This window comes from Myotis brandtii, unplaced genomic scaffold (assembly GCF_000412655.1).
Source record: "Myotis brandtii unplaced genomic scaffold, ASM41265v1 scaffold321, whole genome shotgun sequence".
NCBI classification, from domain to species: domain Eukaryota; kingdom Metazoa; phylum Chordata; class Mammalia; order Chiroptera; family Vespertilionidae; genus Myotis; species Myotis brandtii.
Window position 1 is genome coordinate 368,154 of NW_005362314.1, and position 23,436 is coordinate 391,589.

Sequence of the window (23,436 nt, forward strand, 5' to 3'; positions counted from 1 at the left end):
TTTTTTTCTCTTTTTTTAATTTTATTCTGGGCCAGCTTTAGCTCTGGCTCTAGCTCTGAGGCTTCCGCTGCTGAGCGTTCTATAATCGAAACAATGTATAACTCCAGCTCTGAGATCCCGGCCTTCTATATTTGTTAGAATGTTTCAAACTGCCAGCTCAGAGGCCGGCAAGTCAGGTGGGGAACTTGGAGTCTGCAGTTACTGGAGCAAGCGAGCCTCCCTGCTCGCTTCCAGCTGCCTGGCTGCTGGCCGCCATCTTGGCTGACAGTTAATTTGCATAAGGATATGCTGATTAGCCAATGGGAAGGGTAGCGGCCGTACGCCAATTACCATGTTTCTCTTTTATTAGTGTAGATATATATATTGATTTCAGAGAGGAAGGGAGAGGGGGAGAGAGATAGAAACATCAATGATGAGAGAGCATCATGGATCGGCTGCCTCCTACACACCCGCCACTGGGGATCGAGCCCACAACCTGGAAATGTGCCCCTGACTGGAATCGAACCCAAGACTCCAGTCCACAGGCCAATGCTCTATCCTCTGAGCCAAACCAGCCAGGGCTTTAGTTATGTCTGTGAGTGACTTACAACTGGCTTTGGCGCCGGCTTCTGCTCTTCTGCCAGTTACCTCAGGTTAGCTTCTGCTCTCCCACCCAGTGGCCCTGCTCACCTACCTCTCCTTCCAGTCCAGCTCTCAGCTCCCAAGGGGACAACCTGACTCTCCTTGCTGGGTCCTGTGTTTTCTCTTATTGCCTCTTTACCTGGCTCCTCATAGCCCTGCAGTTAATTATCTGTGAGGCACTGAGGAAACTGAGGCACGCAAGACCCCATCCAAAGGGGGAAAGACAGCCCGGCTGGTGTGGCTCAGTGGTTGAGCATCAACCTATGAACCAGGAGGTCATGGTTCGATTCCCTGTCAGGACATATGCCTGGGTTGCATATGCAACCAGATAATGAGCTGTCAGTGTTGCCCATCTCTTGTTGTGGGGTGTGTGCAGGAGGCAGTCGATCAATGATTCTCTCTCATCATTGATGTTTCTATCTCTCTCCCTCTCGCTTCCTCTCTAAAATCAATAAAAATATATTTTTAAAATATATTTTTAAAAAACAAAGGGGAAAAGATAGTTAATACTGAAACACTTTCAGAGGTGAGACTAGAACTTAAGATGGTGGTATATTCCATGAAGGAAGAAAATGGGGTGCTGTCAAGGAGACACTGGGAGAGGGAGAGCCTGTTTTAATTTAGGGTGAAATAGGCAAGTTTCCTGAGGAGATGACTTTTCAGCTGACACCTGAAGGATGAGAGGGAAGTAGTTCCTTGGACCAGGGACAGCAGTCTCCCCCTGTGACTGCACAGTGGCTTCTCAAGGCTATATGTACCCCTTCCCCGGTGTGCAGCTGACTCTATGGGGGAGACAAACAAGGACCAGAGTTGCCTCTAAATTCAGTGCAGGAGGCAGTGGCACACCAAGGATTGTGGAGTCCCTTCCTTCTGGGCCTTTTGGGAGGTTCCTGCTGGGCCTGGTAGGGGTGTTAAATTTGGGCAGGAACAGCAGCAGCAGCAGAAAGGGCACCTTAGGTGAAGAGGCCAGCCCAGTAAAGGCCTGGGCATACAGTTTGCATGGGGTTAGCAAATACCTGGTGCCCTGAACCCTGCAGACTCAGAACACCAGGGTTTCTCTTCCAGCCAGGGCTTTAGTTATGTCTGTGAGTGACTTACAACTGGCTTTGGCGCCGGCTTCTGCTCTTCTGCCAGTTACCTCAGGTTAGCTTCTGCTCTCCCACCCAGTGGCCCTGCTCACCTACCTCTCCTTCCAGTCCAGCTCTCAGCTCCCAAGGGGACAACCTGACTCTCCTTGCTGGGTCCTGTGTTTTCTCTTATTGCCTCTTTACCTGGCTCCTCATAGCCCTGCAGTTAATTATCTGTGAGGCACTGAGGAAACTGAGGCACGCAAGACCCCATCCAAAGGGGGAAAGACAGCCCGGCTGGTGTGGCTCAGTGGTTGAGCATCAACCTATGAACCAGGAGGTCATGGTTCGATTCCCTGTCAGGACATATGCCTGGGTTGCATATGCAACCAGATAATGAGCTGTCAGTGTTGCCCATCTCTTGTTGTGGGGTGTGTGCAGGAGGCAGTCGATCAATGATTCTCTCTCATCATTGATGTTTCTATCTCTCTCCCTCTCGCTTCCTCTCTAAAATCAATAAAAATATATTTTTAAAATATATTTTTAAAAAACAAAGGGGAAAAGATAGTTAATACTGAAACACTTTCAGAGGTGAGACTAGAACTTAAGATGGTGGTATATTCCATGAAGGAAGAAAATGGGGTGCTGTCAAGGAGACACTGGGAGAGGGAGAGCCTGTTTTAATTTAGGGTGAAATAGGCAAGTTTCCTGAGGAGATGACTTTTCAGCTGACACCTGAAGGATGAGAGGGAAGTAGTTCCTTGGACCAGGGACAGCAGTCTCCCCCTGTGACTGCACAGTGGCTTCTCAAGGCTATATGTACCCCTTCCCCGGTGTGCAGCTGACTCTATGGGGGAGACAAACAAGGACCAGAGTTGCCTCTAAATTCAGTGCAGGAGGCAGTGGCACACCAAGGATTGTGGAGTCCCTTCCTTCTGGGCCTTTTGGGAGGTTCCTGCTGGGCCTGGTAGGGGTGTTAAATTTGGGCAGGAACAGCAGCAGCAGCAGAAAGGGCACCTTAGGTGAAGAGGCCAGCCCAGTAAAGGCCTGGGCATACAGTTTGCATGGGGTTAGCAAATACCTGGTGCCCTGAACCCTGCAGACTCAGAACACCAGGGTTTCTCTTCTTCAGGCTAAACATGCTGTTTCTACCAGTTTAGGTTTTTTCAAACTCTGTCTCGGTGCTGGTGTACAGGACCCGCGTGGCCATGTTAACACTGCTGGATCCCAGGACCCAGGCTGGGTCCCTGCTTCTCCTCTGCCATGTGACTTGTCCCAGTCACTTAACCTTCCTGCTGCTGGGGTTCCCTGATGCTAAAATGGGGTCAGATGGCTACTGGGGGTGACAGAGCTTTGTTATTGTGAAGGGCTGTGCACATGCCCTACCAACCCCAGATGCAGGGGAACAGGGCAGGCAGAGTGCTCTGCTCCAGGGGCTGTGGATGAACTTGTCCACTGTGACCTGTTCATTCCCCTAGAGCCGTGGTCGGCAAACCATGGCTCTCGAGCCACATGCAGCTCTTTGGCCCCTTCAGTGTGGCTCTTCCACAAAATACCACGTGCGGGCATGCACGTACAGTGCGATTGAAACTTCGTGGCCCATGCGCAGAAGTCGGTATTTTGTGGAAGAGCTGGTATTTTGTGGAAGAGCCACACTCAAGGGGCCAAAGAGCCGCATGTGGCTTGCAAGCCGCGGTTTGCCGAGCCGCAGTTTGCCAACCACTGCAGACCCGCTGTAGCTTCCCTTAACACAGTTCTACTCTCTCATCCCATTCTCTCTCCCATGTCAATCGACTCTTTGAGGACGCTGTTCGATTTCTAGAGAGTACAACCCGGGACAGCCCTAGCCGGTTTGGCTCAGTGGGGTTTGCCTCAGTGGATAGAGCATCGGCCTGGGACTGAAGGGTCTCGGGTTTAATTCCAGTCAAGGGCTCATGCCTGAGTTTCGGGCTCAATCCCCAGTGTGGGGGGCGTGCAGGAAGCAGACAATCAATGATAATCTCTCATCATTGATGTTTCTATATCTCTCTCCCTCTCCCTTCCTCTCTGAAATCAATTTTTAAAGATATATATTTTAAAAAAAAAACAAGGACTGCCTCCTGAGACATGAGGAAAAATAGTTTCAGCTGCCTTCCAGGAGGGTCACTCAAAACAGGGAATGCCAGGAAATTAAATCCCATGGTTACCCACTGGAAAGGTAGGGGAGCCTCTGCTCAGGGGCCAAGTCTTCTCCATCTGCCTCGAACGGCTGGAAGGACTAGTGATGTCTCCTCATGGCAGGGGGAGGCTATGCACAGGGACAACAAGAGATGGGCAAGACTGACAGCTCATTATCTGGGCCTGGGCCAGTAATGAGGGCTGGAGCCAAAGGGCTGGGTGAGCGCATGCCACCTGCTTAGCAGGCTGCCTATGAGCTACAGGAGCTCCGGGGAGGAGGGAAGAGTAGATGAGAGCCCTCCCCGGGCCCCCTTTAGACCAGGTAGGCTATCAGTACAGGTAGGTGGCCTCGAAGGACGGAGTTGGTGTCAGGGAATCCCATGGTCTCCCACCCAGGGCTGGGCAGGAGCCTGCCCCTGGCTCGAGTTCCTTGCAGTAGGACTCAGCTTGAGGAACAGGCCTTCTAGGATCAGGGTGTGGTTGGGATCTCTGCATGGCTTAGGCTTCAGGATCAATCCCACGATAGGGAAACTAAAGAGGCATCCAAGATTGACAGCTGATGGGTTCCATCAGTGCTCACGTGGCCGTTCGCTTAGACATTAATCATATTGGGGCTACTCCCTATACCCTTCCAGGTCTGCATACCACTGGGGCTTCCAGGGGCTGGGTGGCAGGGCGGGGTTGTCACTTGTCAGGAGGCCTGAGGGACCCTGTCTTCCTTTCCTGGTCTGTACCTTGACCTCCACTTTGGAGCATCTCTACAGGGGCTGGGCCTTTGGGGATTAGAGTATTCTAGAACATTAGGTTCAATTTACCCCAAAAATAATCATGACTAAAATAATAATTTAACATCTAATGAATATTTAGAAAGCATTGTTTTTTATTGAACTGTAACATAATTAAAAACCGTGCTTGCTTGGCAAAAGCAGCTATAAGGTCTGGCCCAGGCAGCTCTGCCCCAATGGCAGCCCCATTGCCCACCCCCTCGCCCCCCTCCCCCAGCGGTCACTGACCTGTATGTGACTCCTTGGGTTAGGGGACCAGGAGGGCATCAAGCCAGGTGGCCTGGAGACATGGTCCTGTGTGTCCTGTCTCCAGGTGTGATCATCACTCCACAGCCTAGTGTTGACATGATAACCACCCACATATCCCATGATCCCATCTTCTAATTCCCCAGAGAAACTGGCTATATTTTGTTTAACAATAAATTTCCCAATTTTTAAATACTGTCAACAAAGTAAGGTATTTTTAAAATACTGCGTGGCCCTAACAAGTGCCTTTCTGGGCTGGTTTTGCCCAAGGACCACCCATCAGTGACCCCTGGCTCCTCAGGGGCAGACGACATCTAGCCTCTTCCCCAGGGAAGAGTTTCATGGATTATTACTATTTTTGTGCTTACCAAGGTGGTTCTGAAGGTGAGCTGTCCCTGCTTGTTAGAAATGCAAAGAAATAAATGTGTAAAAATAGAATAGCAATTCCTCAAACCCCCATCAGATTTAAGTCACCGATCTGTCCTCTGGGAGCAACAAGGATGTTCCTGAATCATCTCCAAGAAGCCCAGCAGGGCACTGGCTCTTCAGGGGATGCTGCACACCTGCCTCCCCAGAGCTGCCCTGGCCGCATGCATGTGTCTGCACATATACTCAGTGCGCAGGGGACTGCAGGGCGGGGAGGGGGAACACAAGAACCCCAGGACATGCAGGAATGCAAGATGCTACTCAGTCCTGACCCAACTGACTCCTCTTCTCTGTTTCTCCACACTCTGCTTCTCCTGTACCTCCCGCATCCCACTTTTTCTTAGAGCACCATGGAGTCCACTTTCTCTGCTTAGTCTCTGTGCTGTGACCTAGTTGCAGGTTTGCACCTCAAAGCTAACAGACAGCAGGTGTAAAGGAGAAAGCTCCTGGCTGAGTCAGCCATGCTGGGGGTTCCATCAGTCCTCCTGTCTATAAAATGGGGACAATTATGCACACCAAAAATGCCTGTTGCCTGTACTGCGTGAGTGACATCTGTGCAGGGCTGAGTGGTGGAGCAGGACCCACCCAGTGGCAGGCTGCTCGACCTGTCCATGAGTGGCCATACTGCTTTCAGAAGCCCTGTCATGCAGCACTGTGATGTGCGGGGAGTCCTGTCCCCGCATGGAGGAGGCAGCAGACAAAAGGCTTTGGGGCGAAGTGAGAAGACTTTTCTGGAAGACTCTTAAGAGGGGTGCTATTCAGGGGTGCTGAAAGCTGAGCTGGGTTCTCAGCACCACCTTCACCTTCAGGGGCCACAGGGCCTGGACACCACCCCCTTGGTTGGTGATACCATGATGACCTGAGGTCCAAGGTCCTTCCAAAGGCAGAAATCTCTGAAAACCCTTCCCTCACACTCAGGGAATGCCAAGAAGCAGGACCCTGGGGTCAGGGAACAGTCCAGGGCGGATCCAAGCCCAGTGGGAAAGGCGAAGGGAACTTGCCGGAGACCAATTCCAGCATGACAGCAGGGCTGCATCTGGGAATGGCTAAAGGCATTTCCCCAAACCTGAATAGGATACATTAAATTGATTTCTTGGCTGCCAGACAGCTAAAAGGCATCTTAATCTACATGTTATTGCCTCCTACTGTCCAAACACCTGAACAGCCTTAGGCTAATTCCCCCATTCTGACAATGTTTCTGTATACCCTTTGAAGTGTATATCTCTGCCTTGCCTCAGGACAAGTTGTGTTAATAAAAAGCATGGGGTCCTGGGGCAAAGGAGAACCTAAGACCTGAGAACCTAAGACCTTAGACATAAGACCTTAGAACTTAGCTCCTTTAGTTAAGCTCCTCTGACCCCCAAATGCCTTTCAAAATTATATCTCGTCTCCGGACTCTTATTTAACATCTACGCACAGCCTTCTCCAGATTCCTGAACCCTTCTTGATGATAGGACAAGAGCACCAACATAGGAACTGAGGTTCAGATGCTGAAATAACATCCTGGGACCCTGGACCTCTCAGCTGAGGCCCCTTAGGCCCTACTCCCCCAACCCAGGCCAGGTGTCAAACCTGTGGGGGCTGGAGGTGAGACCTTGGCCCAGAAGACTGTGAGGGAGCTGTCATGAGGTCTTGTCCTGGTCCCTGCACAGTTCATTCAGGCAACTGTTATGGGTTCAATCAGCGAGATAGACCACCGACTCAAAATTTAAATTTAAGAGCCTTTATTAAGCTGGCCAGCTGACTACAGTTGTGTCCTTCCCGTAGGAGCCTCACAACTTGCAGTGCTGACCGAGAGTACAGCAAGACCTTTTATCTGCAAAGACTTCAAAGTATTTTTTTAAAAAAAGAAAAAAACAAACTGCAAAGCGGTTCATTAGCCGTTCCTGGTACTGGCAGGGTAAAAAGTTTACATAACATTTATGAGCAGGGTCACACCTGGCTGGGTTTAATCATAACACATTGCTTTTCTAGCGAGATAATTACCAATTTTTCTCTCCCATGGTCCCTGCCCCTAGCACACAACCACCCCTCTACTTGGCTTGGGACCAGCCATACACTGTTCACCTGGGGAAGGGTGCTTATGGGAGGTCTTGACCATGGAGTGGGATGGGTAGACCTGGCCCAGAGTGAGGGGCGTTGCTTCAGTGAAGGACTGAGCAGGCAGTTCTGAAAGGGAGCTTCCTGAGAAGATACTGTGAACATACACCACCTGGACTGGGCCTCAGTTTCTCCAGGAGGGCCTTGCCCAGCCAGTGTGGCTCAATGGTTGAGGTTTAGCGCATGAACCAAGAGGTCACTAGTTCGATTCCAGGTTGGGCACATGCCCGGGTTAGGGCTTAATCCCTAGTAGGGGGTGTGCAGGAGGCAGCTCATCAATGACTCTCTCTCATCATTGATGTTCCTAGCTCTCTCCTTCTCATCTTCCTCTCTCTGAAATCAATAAAACATATTTAAAAAAATAACAAGGGTGGCCACACTTGGGAGACCAGTCCTTTGGCACCTGGGCAACCCTTCTCAAGTTTTGAGTGTGTGAATGGGTGAAAGAATCTGGCTCTGCCACCCTGAACCTACTCCTGGCTGGGCAGCCCAGCTTCCTGGCCTCTGTTTGTCACTGGGTGCCAGACCAGGGCTATGCAATGGCCAAGGAGTTGATTTGTACACTGCTGGGTTTGAGCTGACTTGGCACACATACTGCCATCTCTGAAATGCAGTTTGTGATTTTGTAAAATGGGACAAGAATGTAAGTTTGCAACAAGGTGATGGCCAAGCTGGTGCCGGGCCGGTGCCGAGTTTGTCCTGCTGCTGCTGTGTCCCTGGTGAGCCCGGCTGCAGCTGCACACTATGCCCTCTGTTTTTCAGGGGCCTCCCTTGGCAGCCTGGACAGCCTCAGCCATACCCTGGGCATCCTGGAGGAACGGATCAACAGTTCAAGGCGCAGGGCACGCAGACATGCTGCCGATGACGACTACAACATTGAGGTCCTGCTGGGTGTGGATGATTCTGTGGTCCAGTTCCACGGGAAGGAACACGTGCAGAAGTACCTGCTCACACTCATGAACATTGTAAGTGGGGCGGGGTGAAGGAGGTGCAGGTGGGCACCTGTGCTTTCTGTGGTTTCCTAGTGGATCTAGGGATGAGTTATGTGGCTACAGGGAAGCTCTCTGGGTCCACAGGTGAGAAAATGTAAACTTCCCATCAGCCAAACTGAACCTGAGTTTTCTCATCTGTAAATGGGGCATATTCTGACTTGGCAAGGCTGTGTACACACTGAGGCCATTTCCCCAAACTCCAGTCATTTGTCTCAGTTTTCTTTATTTTTGCCATACTGCACTGTGCCTGGACTGTGTATTTTCCTATAAATGAACTGACTTTTTAAAACTTAAAATTATTTACAAAGGAAACCTCACTTTACATAAAGGTAACCTAAAAGTAAAACGTAACGTAATAAAAAAGAGATATTGGTGTGTGTCCCCCAAGGGGACAGACAGACTAACACCCATCCAGGCTTCTCCTGGAGTAGGCAGAGGAATGGAAGCTTGAAGAGGGGATCCATTTCTCCCTGCGAAGCTGTGCTATGTAATGGGGTGTTTGTGTGCCACACGTGCCTTCTGGGGCATGATGAGGCACTTGCCCCTTGTCTACCCAATGCGGAGAGATTAAGGTGTCACCCCCTTGTTTACCCAACAGGAGAGATTAAGGAGTTGTCCCCACATTACAATCCCCACACCCCACCCCAGGAGGCATGGGGATGCTGCCTAATTGGCCAGCAGAGGGCGCAGTCCTACCTCTTCCCTGTCTGGTATGGAGAGCCTTCCCCCTCATTGCTTGATGCTTGGTCAGGGTCACCTTGAGGATGTGAGGCATCCAGTCTCCAAAGTGCAAGCCCTAGGGGCAGCGTTAAGCTCAGCTGAGCCCAGTCTGGAGAGCTAGGGTGGGAGGGAGGAGCAGGGTTCATCCTGTGTGTAGGACCTTGGTGGGAAGTACACATTTGTGGAAGGAGCAGGCGTTTGCAGGCGGGAGGTGGGCAGGGAAGCCCAAAGCTGGGGAATTGGAAAGCAGTGGGGCTGTGTGCCCCAGTCTTATGAGCCTTGGTTTTCTCATCTTTAAAATGGATTGATAATTTCCATTTCAGGGTGAAGATTAAATGAGATAATGGGAGGTGAACAGTTCAGCTACTAAATAAAATGTGGTTTTGCTATCATGATGGTAACAGTACTTAATTCATCAGCAGCACATCTAGAATTATCCTTGAGAAGTATGCCAAGGACTTGGAAGTTGGGAGTATCCCAGATGAAATCTTCCTGAGGCTGGTGGAACGAATTCGCCTTGGTGTGGTGGGTCCCTCTCTCACATACACCTGCTGCGGCATGAGCCTGTAGGAGGAAGTCTAGAACTTTCTCTTGGTTTTACCAGTTAACTTCAGTTTATTTATTTACATCCTCATGATCCAACTGTACCTCAATTTTAAATAATGGGATGGTTGGGTTCATTTCTTGAAATGCATAAGAAATGTAAAAATTCTTAAATTGAAACAAATTTTATCATAACAAAAAAGGATTTTAGGAGATAATTCAAGGAGCTATAAAAAAGAGTAGTTGGGCCGTGTCTTTTTCCCTGTTTCAAGTGTTCATTGGACACATGTTTGTCCAAGGCACAGGGCAATGGAGGGATCTGAGCTCCGCCTCCCACCTTGAGTGCAGTGTGGTGGAAGGAGATGAGATGGGTTCTTGAGGCATGTGTTACCCTGACAATTAATACCCTCTGGGCTCTGTATCCTCATTTAGGGCTGCACACCCAGGAGAGAGTCCTGTGGGTTGATCTAAGACACACAGAGCCCTCTTGGGGAGGAGGGGATAGAGGAAAAGTGAATATGTGAGAAAGGACCTTCCAGAGCAAGACTGTCTAATAGAGCTTTCTGCAGTCCAGGAGATGCTCTAATTCTGCCATCCATTCAACAGCCACCAGCGACCCCCACCCTTGAGCACTTGAAATGTGGTTGGTGTGATTGCAGAACTGAAATATTAAATTTTTTTCAATAGAATTTTTTTTAATATAAAGTTTTTTAAAATTCTGGTAAAATACATGTAACATAAAACTTACTGTCTTTGCCATTTTTAAGTATACACAGTTTAGTGGTATTTAGTACATTTATATTGTTATGCAACCATCACCACCATCCATCTCCAGGACTCTTTTCATCTTGCAAAACTGAAATTCTGTCCCCATTCTCTTCTCCCACAAGTCCCTAGGAAACACCACTCTGCTGCCTGTCTCTATGAATTTTACTGCTCTAGGGACCCCATATAAGTGGAACATATCATACAGTATATGTCCTTTTGTGACTGGCTTATTTCACTTAGCACGTGTCTTCAAGGTTCATGCATATTGTAGTAGGTGTCAGGATTTCTGTCCTTTTTAAGGCTGAATAAGATTCCATTGTTTAGACAGACCACATTCTGTGTACCCATTTATCTATTGATGGACACTTGGATTGCTTCCACCTTCTGGCTGTTGTGAATATGCTGCTATGCACCTGGGTGTAGAGTGTCTGTCTGTTCTTGTTCCTGCTTTTAGTTCTTTTGTGTCTATACCCAAAAGTGGAATTGCTGAAACATAAAGCAATTCTGTTTTTAATTTTTTGAGGACCCTCTATACTCTTTTCCACAGTACCTGCATCATTTTACATTCCTACTAATAGGGCCCAAGTGTTCCCATGTCTCCACATTCCCACCAACACTTGTTATCTGTGATAACAGCCATCCTAATGGGTAAGTTAATATTTGTAATTAATTTGCATTAGCATTTAAATCACCAATGTGGCTAGAGGCTTCCATATGCAGACTGGTGATTTAATGCAATCCCAAAAGAGTTGCGCACAAGGGGACTGCCTGTTGTCCCCTTCCTCTGAACTTGACCAGGCCTATGGTGCTAAACAGCAGTGTGGGAAGCCTCAGTGTGGGGCCTGGACCCCGTGAAGGTGCTGGCTCACCTGAGGCTGCAACCAGAGTCCTGAGTAACCTGAGGAGGCCTGGCCAGGGCACATCTCCCTCTCCTTATAAGTGAGCTGGTTACTGGGCTGTGTTGGATCCAAAGTCAATGACATGGAGGACAGATGTGGTAGCAGCCAGCCCATACTGCATTCCAAGTGAGGCATTTGGTCAGCTGTGAGGACAGCCAAGGCCAGGGCAGAGTGCTCCCAGCGTCAAGACTGTGGGACCAGGCCTGGGTGGACCCAGTTTGTCCCCTGAGAAAGGCCATGGAGGCCCACCCTGGGAGTAGGATGCTCTGGTGTGGATCCCTATGGTAGGGGCCCCTAGGGTAAGGGCTCTAGGAATGTATGGTGCAAAGAGGAGGAGAGGCCCAGGTGAGCTGGACACAGGTGTGGCTAGACCTTGGCAGCTCTCAGTTCCTTTGGTTTCTTCTGTCGCTCAAGGTGCTTCTTCCTATAAGGCTCCCATTGGGATCTCTCTGTGGCAGAGCCCAGGCTGCGATGTGGGTCTTCATGTGACATAGACATTTTAGGTTCATCAAATATCCATGTGCTCCCCTCTTCCCTTCTGTTTCCCAGCCTCCTGTGCACTTAATTTGGGGCTGTGTGCCAGGAATTGACATGTGTCACCTTCTGGCCGAGGCAGTTAAGAACCGGCATATCCTCTCCTCCTCTTCCTTTACTTTTCCTTAAGCTGAATTTCAAAAGTTCAATCCCTGGTTAACAATAGGTGCATTTTAAAGCTCTCAATGCTAGAATGTTCTCTGTTATTTCGCCTATTCATGCTCCTTGGATCAATTGCCTAACTCCTACCTGCTCATAGCACCGAGTCCTTCTTAGCTGTGGTACATTGAGAGCCACAACCAGGATAGGCTTTTTGTTGTAAGTTATATTTATTTGATAGTAATGAGATTGCACTTAAAAAATATGTATATTTTAAAACAGTGATTATCTTATAGTTTTATGATTGGCTAACTTATGTCCTTTATTTTACTGGGAGTTGAATTTCTTTCTTGTTACTTTGAAGAAGTTTTATATTTAAACTAGAGGCCCAGTGCATGGATTCGTGCACCGGTGGGGTCCCGCGGCCTGGCCTGTGGGGATCGGGCCAAAACTGGCTCTCCGACATCCCCCGAGGGGTCCCGGATTGCAAGAGGGTGCAGGCCAGGCTAAGGGACCCCACCGGTGCACAATCGGGGCCAGAGAGGAACTGTGGGAGGGCTCCAGGGCGTGTCCGGCACATCTCATCCAGTCCCAATCGGCTGGACCCCAGAAGCAAGCTACATTACCAGTCGGAGCGTCTACCCCCTGGTGGTCAGTGCACGTCATAGCAACTGGTTGAACGGTCAAACAGTCAGACACGTAGCATGTTAGGCTTTTATTATATTGGACTAGAGGCCCAGTGCACAAAATTCGTGCACGGGGGGGGGGGTCCCTCAGCCTGGCCTGCACCCTCTCCAATCCGGGACCCCTCAGGGGATGTCCGACTGCCAGTTTAGGCCTGATCCCATAGGGGTTGGGTCTAAACCCGCAGTTGGACATCCCTCTCACAATCCAGGACCGCTGGCTCCTAACCACTCACCTGCCTGCCTGCCTGATCACCCCTAACCACTCTACCTGCCTGCCTGATCTCCCCCTAACTGGTCCCCTGTCAGCCTGGTCTCGCCTGATCTCAACCCTAACTGCTTGCTCCCCCCGTGCCAGCCTGATCGTGCCCCTAACTGCTTGCTCCCCTGCTGGCCTGATTGCCCCTAACTGCCTCTGCCTTGGCCCCTGCCACCGTGCCTAACTGCCTCTGCCTCAGCCCCCACCACCGTGGCTTTGTGAGGGAGGAAGTCGGACGTCCAGAAGACATCCAGTCGATCTGGTCTAATTAGCATATTACCCTTTTATTAGTATAGATAGCTTAACTTTTTGGCTGTTGCCTGGGTGGGAAATAGTCTTCCCAGTTTTATGGTTTGCCATTGTTTTGTTTTGTGTGGGATTGTTTTTTGATGGCTTGCATATTTGTGTGTAGTCATGTTCTGAGGCCTTGGGCTCCCCAGTTTTACTTTGGGTGCTGTGTTTGGCACTCCATGCCTCCCTGGAAGTCAATCTTCTGAAATTTTACTCTGGTCGCCCCAGCAGTGACCACCCTTCCCCGCCTCCCCCCGGCCTATTGTCAGCAGCATCGTTCCCCAAACCTCAGCCCTCACAGACCACCTGGCCATTCTTGTCACACTGGCCAGCCCCAGCAGACGAACACCCAGAAGGTCTCCTGGCACAAAACTTTGGGCCAAAATGCAAATGTGGCTCTCTTGTTCAAAAGATACATATTAAATCCTTTTTCTTTCTCCTGCAGTCTCTCTCTCAACTTGTCAAGATTTTAAAGTTTTCTCTTTATTGACTGTAAGTAAAGAACAATTAGAATGTTAAATTATTAGCATGAATTTTACCACTTATCTTTATACAAAGTCTGTTTTAAATGCACATATTAGAGTATTTAACTTGTATGGAGAATCATCAAAGTATTTTGTGGTTAATGGCGGAGGGTGCCTCAAGGTGGCCAGAACTTCAGGCAAAGCACAAGCCAGTCTCAGGAAGTGGAAGGAAGAAGATGGGAGCCCCAGGGACAGAGCCCACAGAGGGAGTGCTCCCCTGGGCACAGATTCCCACATGGGCCTTAGGCAGTTCTGGGCCCCTGGGACCTGACAGCTGCCCTGTCTGGGCTGACAGGCACCACTGGAGGAACCCATGGCTCTGTGCGCTGCCCAGAGGGTCTGGGGACAGTGAGCCTGCCAGCTCCCCTTCCCATGGGCACAGTGCTTCAATCCAGGGCAGATGGCCAAGGCTCTTCACACCTCAGCACCTGGATCTCACTTCCTCTGAGACTTGTGTGGGGTTGCTGCCAAGGGTGAGATGGCCACAGCCATGCCCCCGCTTGAAATTCTATGTGGCACATGCACCCACCTTGACCCTTTGGGCAACTGCATCCAGGCCTCTGCCAGGGGCAGAGGTCAGCAGTGGTTACAGGGTAGAGAGCAGGTAGCCAAGAACCTGTCCTAGGCATATGAGCCAAGGCTTTCCTGTCCCATCCAACTTGACTTACTTCAAAGTGTAAAATGAATTTCAAGACTGGCAAGTGCCCAGTATTAAGTCCTAAAAGTAGGGTCCTTCTGAGCACAGGCTGGCTGATTGCCCATAAACCCAGGACCATCAGTCCTGCACTGGACCCTGCCACCAACTCCGGCACCACATTCCCTGCACTACCTGCCTAAGGCCCATTCTCCAGGGCTCTTGCCCATCCTTGCCCATCCAGAGACTCCTCTCAAAGCTGCCCCCACTCTGAGCTTGGTCCCCTTGGCCCAGGGGCTCTTAACCTGCTCGAAGAGGCTAGGACTCCAGGGAAAGGCTGCCAGAGAGCCTCAGCCACCTGTTTGATGTGTAATCCATCCAGCCCTGCTGGATCTCCAGGCCTGGCCCCCACACTTGTGCTGGGCTTCTCTTGGACTCCCTGCTCCCACATGGCTCTGCATAGCTGGCTTCCTTCTGCTGTCACCCTGCGCCTGCTCCTCCCAACCTTCCACAGTCTCTTCTGGCCTCCATCAGGCCTAGCCCTAAGGACCAGGAGCTCACCTCTGCCTGGCTCCTCTGTGTGCTGGGAGCCACTGTCCTGTTTCACTGTTCCTCCTTGGAAAAATGCTCACCGCTGTGTATGGTCTTCCTAGGATGGGATGCAGCCAACACTCCTGAACACACCTGCTGCTGACCTGTGCTTAGGGAATTACCATTTTTCAGACTTTCTGTGTCAGCACCTGAGCTGCCGTCTGCTCACGAGCTCTCTGCTGTGGCAGCTCCCAAGAAGGTTGGCTGAGATGCAGCCCCTGTGCTCGCGGCATCTCTGGTTACCTTGGATGATCAGGCATGGATGGTGGCTCTGCTCCCCCAGCTCAGGTGCCTGTGAAGCCAGGTATGGATACATGCTCTAGGGCCGTGGTTCTCAACCTTCCTAAGGCCGCGACCCCTTAATACAGTTCCTCATGTTGTGGTAACCCCCAATTTCATTGTTACAAATTGAACATAATTAAAGCATAGTGATTAATCACAAAAACAATATGTAATTATATATGTGTTTTCTGATGGTCTTAGGCGACCCCTGTGAAAGGGTCGTTCGACTCCCAAAGGGGTCATGACCCACAGGTTGAGAACCGCTGCTCTAAGGGAAACGGGAGCAATTTTTTTTAATTCTTTATTGTTTAAAGTATTACGTATGCCTCCTGTTTCCCCCATTGACCTCTCCCAGACACTCCAACCCTCCACTACATGCCCTTACCCACCCCTACTGACTGTGTACATTGGTTATGCTTATGTGCATGCATACAAGTCCTTCAGTTGATCTCTTACCACCCCTCCTACCCTCTCATGCCTTCCCTCTGAGGTTGGATGGTCTTTTTGATGCTTCTCTGTCTCTGGATCTATTTTTATTCAGAAGTTTATCTTGTTCGTTATATTGCACAAATAAGTGAGGTCATGTGATATTTATTTTTCTTCGACTGGCTTATTTCGCTTAGCATAATACTCTCCAGATCCATCCATGCTGTTAAGAGTTCCTTCTTTTTTACAGCAGCGTAGTATTCCATTGTGTAGATGTACCACAGGTTTTTAATTCATTCATCTGCTGATGGATACTTAGGCTGTTTCCAAATCTTAGCTATTGTAAATTGTGTAGCTATGAACATGGGGGTGCATATATCCTTTCTGATTGGTGTTTCTGATTTCTTGGTATATATACCTAGAAGTGGGATTATTGGGTCACTTGGGAGTTCCATGCACCAGTCTGCATTCCCACGAGCGGTGCACAAGGGTTCCTTTTTCTCCACATCCTCGCCAGCACTTGTTGATTGTTGATTTGTTGATGATAGCCATTCTGACATGTGTGAGATGGTACCTAATTGTAATTTTGATTTGCATCTCTCAGATGATTAGTGACTTTATTTTTTTTAATTGTTTTATTACTTAAAGTATTACAAAGAGTATTACATATGTCTCCTTTTTTCCCGCCCTTGACAATCCCCTGGCCTCCCCTACCCCCCAGTGTCTTATATCCATTGGTTATGCTTATATGCATGCATACAAGTCCTTTGGTTGATCTCTTACCCTCCCCTCCTGCCCCTCAACCCTCCCCGGCCTTCCCACTGTAGTTTGACAGTCTGTTCGAGGCTGCTCTGCCTCTGTATCTATTTTTGTTCATAAGTTTATAATGGTCTTTATTATCCATAAATGAGTGAGATCATGTGGTATTTTTCCTTCATTGACTGGCTTATTTCACTTAGCTTAATGCTCTCCAGTTCCATCCATTCTGTTGCAAAGGGTAAGAATTCCTTCTTTTTTACAGGAGCATAGTATTCCATCGTGTAGATGTACCACAGTTTTCTAATCCATTCATCTACTGATGGGCACTTAGGCTGTTTCCAGATCTTAGCTATGGTGAATTGTGCTGCTATGAACATAGGGGTGCATATATCCTTTCTGATTGGTGTTTCTGGTTTCTTGGGATATATTCCTAGAAGTGGGATCACGGGGTCAAGTGGGAGTTCCATTTTTAACTTTTTGAGGAAACTCCATACTGTCTTCCATAGTGGCTGCACCAGTCTGATTCCCACCAGCAGTGCACGAGGGTTCCTTTTTCTCCACATCCTCGCCAGCACTTGTTGATTGTTGCTTTGTTGATGATAGCCATTCTGACAGGTGTGAGATGGTACCTCATGGTTGTTTTGATTTGCATCTCTCGGATGATTAGTGACTTTGAGCATGTTTTCATATGTCTCTTGGCTTTCTGAATGTCCTCTTTTGAAAGGGGTCTATTTAGGTGCTTTGCCTATTTTTTGATTGGATTGTTTATCTTCCTTTTGTTGAGTTGTATGAGTTCCCTATAAATGTTGGAGATTAAACCCTTATCAGTGATAACATTGGCAAATATGTTCTCCCATGTAGTGGGCTTTCTTGTTGTTTTGTTGATGGTTTCTTTTGCTGTGCAGAAGCTTTTTATTTTGATGTAGTCCCATTTGTTTATTTTCTCTTTAGTTTCCAATGCCCTAGGAGCTGTATCGGTGAAGAAATTGCTTCTGTATATGTCTGAGATTTTGTTCCTCTGATGTGGTGGGCTGCTTGTGGGGCTACTGCTCCTAGGACTTGGACAGGTTGATTGCAAGTCTGCTGCTCCTCGGACGGGGGTGGGCTGCTTGCGAGGCTGCTGCTCTTTGGACAGGAGTGAGCTGCACGCGTGGCTGCTCCTCCTCGGACAGGGACGTGCCACTCACCCGGCTGCTGCTCATCGGACAGGTGCAGGCTGTTGTGGCTCTGCTCCTCGGACCGGTGCGTGCTGTGCAGGGCTGCCACTCCTCAGACGTAGGCTGTCTGCTCGTGTGGCTGCTGCTCCTCAGACCGGGGTGGGCTGCTGCTGCTCCTCGAATGGGGCCGGGCCGCTCGCAGAACTGCTGCTCCTCGGATTGGGCAGGCTGCTCGTGCAGCTGCTGCTGATTGGACGAGGGCAAGATGCTTGTACAGCTGCTGCTCCTCAGACTAGTACAGGGTGTGCGCAGCTGCTGCTCCTCGGATGGGGGCAGGCTGCGCAGGGCTGCCGCTCCTCAGACATAGGAAGACTGCTCGTGCGGCTGCTGCTCCTCAGACAGGTCAAACTGCTCGCGTGGTTGCTCCTCCTCGGATGGGGAAGCGGGCCACTCACATAGCTGCTGCTCCTTCGACAGGGGCAGGCCACATGAGGCTGCTGCTCTTAGGCTCGAGGCAGGTTGTTCACGGGGCTGATGCTCCCTGGACAAGAGCGCACTGGTCACGTGTCTGCTGCTCACGTGGTTGAAAAAATAGTGTGAAAAGAAGTAGGAAATAAAGGAACAAACAAAAAAAAGGAGAACAAAGAAAAAAGCAAAAAAAAAAAAGCTAACAAAATAATAATAAAAAATAAAAATGAAAAATTGAAATGTTATTCCTTTGGCTGGCTTAAGATCCCAGTTTTCTGGAATGTCTCTCTGATTAGTGACTTTAAGCATGTTTTCATATCTCTCTTAGCCTTCTGTATGTCCACTTTCAATAAGTGTCTATTTAGGTCCTTTGCCCATTTTTTGATTGGACTGTTTATCTGCCTTTGTTAAGTTGTATGAGATCCCTGTAAATTTTGGAGATTAAACTCATCGGAGATAACATTGGCAAATATGGTCTTCCATGCAGTGGACTTTCTTGTTGTTCTGTTAATAGTTTCTTTTGCTGTGCAGAAGCTTTTTATTTTGATGTAGTCCCATTTGTTTATTTTCTCCTTAGTTTCCATTGTCCTAGGAGCTGAATCGGTAAAGATATTGCTATGACATATGTCTGATATTTTGCTGCCTATGGATTCTCCTAAGATTTTTATGTTTTCCGTCTTACATTTAAGTCCTTTATCCATTTTGAGTTTATTTTTGTATATGGTGTAAGTTGGGGGGCTAGTTTCTTTCTTTTTTTTTTTTTTGCATGTATCTCTCCAATTTTCCCAACACCATTTATTGAAGAGACTGTCTTGACTGCATTGTATGCTCTTGCCTCCGTTGTCAAATATTAATTGACCATAATGGCTTGGGTCGATTTCTGGGATCTCTGTTCTGTTCCATTGGTCTATATGTCTGTCCTTGTGCCAGTACCAGGCAGTTTTGAGAAAAGTGGCTTTGTAATATAGCTTGATATCTGGTATTGTGATTCCCTGCAATTTTGTCCTTCTTTCTCAGGATTGCTGCAGCTATTCAGGGTCTTTTTTATTCCATACTAGGGGCCCAGTGTACGAATTCATGCACCTTGAAAGGAACTCTGGGCCACGAGGCTGCAATGGGCACATAGGCGGGTCTCGGTCCATCCTCCACGCCCTCGCCTGGCCGCTCCCGCCACCGCCCCTGGCCCCCTGTCTGCTAGCAGCCCTGCTCCCACCACTGCTGCTCCCATGCATTGACAGTGCTGGCCCCACTCACATCCACTGATGGCACGGAGTGATTGGGCCTGGTGCCAGCAGCGGGTGGGAACGGGGCTGGCACTGTGTGCAGGTGTGAGCAGCTGCTGCTGCCCCAATTGCCCCTCAGGAGCAGGGGGAGGTGGAAAAGCCCTCAAGGACAATTGGGGCCGGCAGCTGCCACTCGCACCCAGCGACAGCACTGAGCGGTGGCTGCAGGTGCGAGCTGCAGCTCTGGTGCTAGCAGCAGGTGCAAGCGCCAGGCAGGACCGCAGTGCGTGGGAGCAAAGAATTTTCAGTAACCACCAGAAGCTCACCCCAATGACAGCGACCGGCTCCCTGCCTTGATCTGGCGTCCCGGCTCACCTGCTTCACCATTCTGCCGCAGCTGACACCTGCCATGTTTTGCGCTCTGCCGCCTGCTGCTGACGCCCACCATGTTCCGTGCATGTCCCCTGGTGGTTAGTACACGTCATAGTGGCCAGTTGTTCGGTTGTTCGGTTGTTCTGCCATTTGTTCTATTTGCATATTAGCCTTTTATTATATAGGATGAATTTTTAGAGAGTTTGTTCTAGGTCTGTGAAATATGCCATTGGTATTTTAAAAGGGATTGCATTGAATCTATAGATTGCTTTGGGGAGTATAGACATTTTAATGATGTTGATTCTACCAATCCATGAGCACGGTATATTCTTCCATTTGTTTATGTCTTCCTCTATCTCTTTTTTTCAACGTCGTCCTGTAGTCCAAGTACAGGTTGTTTACCTCCTAAGTTAAGTTTATTCCTGGGTATCTTAATTTTTTGTTGCAATGATAAATGGGATTTTTTTATAGTTTCTTTTTCTGTGAGTTTATTATTGATGTAGGAAAAAAGCCATAGATTTCTGAGTGTTAATTTTCTATCCTGCTACATTGCCAAATTCATTTATTAAGTTTAGTAGTTTTTTGATGGAGTCTTTAGGGTTTTCTATGTACAATATCATGTCATCTGCAAATAACAATGGTTTTACTTCTTATTTTCCAATTTGGATGCCTTTTACTTCTTTTTCTTGACTGATAACTATGGCTAGCTCTTCCAGTACTATGTCAAACAGGAGTGGTGAAAGTGGGCATTCTTATCTTGTTCCTGTTCTTAGGGGAAATTGTTTTAGTTTTTGCCCATTGAGTATGATGTTGGCTGTAGGTGTGTCATATATGGCCTTTATCGTGTTGAGGTATAAACCCTCTGTTCCCACTTTGATGAGAGTTTTTATCAGGAAAGGGTGTTGGATTTTTTCAAATGCTTTTTCTGCATCAATTGATATGATTATATGATTTTTGTCTCAATTTGTTTATGTGATGTATCATGTTTATTAATTTGCAGATATCATATCAGCCTTGCATCCCCAGAATAAATTCCACTTGGTCATGATGTATGATCTTTCTAATGTAATGCTGGATCCTATTTGCTTAATATTTTGTTGAAGATTTTAGCATCTATGTTCATCGTGGATATTGGCCTGTAATTCTCTTTCTTTGTAGTGCCTTTATCTGGTTTGGAGATTAGGGTAATGTTGGCTTCATAGAAAGAGCTTTGAAGTGTTCCTTCCTCTTGAATTATTTGGAATATTCTGAGGAGGGTAGGTTTTAATTCTTCTTTGAATGTTTGGTAAAACTCCCCTGTGAAGCCATCCAGTGCAGGACTTTTGTTGACTAGAAGTATTTTTTATTACTGCATCAATTTCCTCTATAGTTATTGACCTATTCAGATTTTTTTATTCTTCCTGTTTGAGTTTTGGAAGATTGTATTTTTCTAGGAATATGTCCATTTCATCTAGGTTGTCCAGTTTGTTGGAATAGGATTGTTCATAGTATTTTTTACAATCCTTTGTAAGTTTATAGTGCCGGTTGTTACTTCACCTCTTTCATTTCTGATTTTGTTTATTTGGGTCCTCTCTCTTTGATTCTTGGTGAGCCTGGCTAGAGGTTCATCAATCTTGTTTAACTTTTCAAAGTACCAGCTCTTGATTTTTTTGATCTTTTGTACTGTTTTCTTTTTTTGGTTTCTATGTCATTTATTTCTGCTCGGATCTTTATTATTTCCTTCCTTCTGCTTTCTCTGGGCTTTTTTTTGTTGTTGTTGCTTTCTTTCTAATTTTTAAGTTGCAGGGTTAAATAATTTATTACCAGTTTTTCTTGGTATTTTTTTTAGGTAGGCCTATAAACTTCCCTCTCAGGACTGCTTTCACTGTGTCCCATAGATCTGGGATTGTTGTGTTTTTATTGTCATTCATTTCCAGGATGTTTTTTATTTCTTCTTTGATCTCTTTGGTAACCCAGTCATTGTTTAATAGCATGCTATTTAGCCTCCAAGTGTTTGATTTTTTTTATTGTTTTTATTGCAGTTGATTTCTAATTCTATGCCATTGTGATATGAGAAGATGCTTGGTATTCTTTTAATCTTCTTGAATTTATCGACTTAGCCTGTGTCCTAATATGTGGTCTATCTTTGAAATGTCCCCTGTGCACCGCAGAAGAATGTACATTCCGTAGCTTTGGGATGAAATGTTCTGAAGATGTCAATTAATTCCATCTGATCTAGTGAGTCATTTAAGATTGCTGTTTCTTTGATTTTTTGTCTAGAGGATTTATCCAGTGATATCAATGGGGTAATAAAGTCTCCTACTATGATTTTATTGCTGTTAATCTCTCCCTTGATATCTTCTAGCAGTTTTTTATGTATTTGGGTGCTCCTACATTTGGTGCATATACGTTTTCCAGAGTTATATCCTCTTGTTGTATTGATCACTTTAGTATTATGAAGTGGCCTTCATTATCTCTTGTTATGGCCTTCACTTTGAGGTCTATTTTGTCAGATATAAATATTGCCACCCCAGCTTTTTTTTCATTTCCTTTTGCCTGAAAAACATTTTTTTTAATCCCTTTGCTTTTCATCTGTGTGAGTCCCTTGTTCTGAGGTGGGTCTCTTGTAGACAGCATATATATGGGTCATGTTTTCTTATCTATTCAGCCACCTGATGTCTTTTGATTGGAGCATTTAGTCCATTTATGATTAAGGTTATTATTGATAAGTACCCATTTATAGCCATTTTTATTCTTTATGCCTGTATTCCTCCTTCCCTTTCTATTTCTTCTTTTTATTACAGTCCCTTTAGCACAGTGGTTCTCAACCTGTGGGTCGTGACCCCTTTGGCGGTCGAATGACCCTTTCACAGGGGTCGCCTAAGACCATCCTGCATATCAGATATTTACATTACGATTCATAACAGTAGCAACATTACAGTTATGAAGTAGCAACGAAAATAATTTTATGGTTAGGTCACAACATGAGGAACTGTATTTAAAGGGCCAGAAGGTTGAGAACCACTGCTTTAGCATTTCTTGTATTACTGGCTTGGTAGCAATAAACCCCCTTAGCCTCTTTTTGTCTGTGAAGCTCCTTATTTCCCCTTCAATTTTGAATGATAGCCTTCTAGACAGAGTATTCTTGGATTCGGTCCCTTGCTTTGCATCACTTTGTATATTTCATTCCATTCCCTTCTGGCCTGATTTGTTTCTGTTGAGAAATCATTTGATAATCTAATGGTAGAGCCTTTGTAAGTAACTCTCTGTCTCTCTCTTGCAGCCTTTAAGATTCTCTCTTTGTCGTTAACGTTTGCCATTGTTATTATGACATGTCTTGTTGTGCATCTTTTGGTTCATCTTGTTTGGGACTCTCTGCTTGTGTGACTCTTTTTTCTTCCCAGCAGGGAAATTTTCTGTCATTATTTCTTATATTAGGTTTTCTAATCCTTGCTCCTCTTCTTGTCTTTCTGAAACCCCTATTATACAGATATTGCTTCGTTTCATGTTGTCCCAAAGCTCCCTTGAGCTCTCCTCCTGCTTTCTCCTTTTTTTTCTCAATTGCTGTTCAGATTAGGTGTGTTTTTCTACCCTGTCTTCTAACTCGCTGATTCGGTCCTTTGCTTCTTCTAGTCTACTGTTGAAACATTCCATTGTGTTTTTTTATTGTAGCTATATCATTCTTAATTTCCTCTTGCTTCTTATATATGTTGGTGCTTGTAGACGGAAGCCCACCCTTGAAGGTGGCCTGTGATTGTCCTTTGCTCCTTGGATCTCATACTTTCAGGAGGCGTGCTGGAGGCCACTGAGGTCAAAGAACAGAGATGAGGT

At 47.3% G+C, this 23,436-nt stretch overlaps 1 protein-coding gene across 1 annotated transcript in view; it reads left to right on the forward strand.

The window, feature by feature from the left end:
* The window catches only part of ADAMTS2 (ADAM metallopeptidase with thrombospondin type 1 motif, 2), a 284,941-nt gene that overhangs the window by 128,377 nt on the left and 133,128 nt on the right, over positions 1 to 23,436 (forward strand). The window contains exon 4 of the mRNA XM_005870719.2: positions 8,165 to 8,367. Within this exon, the coding sequence (XP_005870781.1) occupies positions 8,165 to 8,367 (203 nt within the window). The remainder of the gene's footprint in view (positions 1 to 8,164; positions 8,368 to 23,436) is intronic.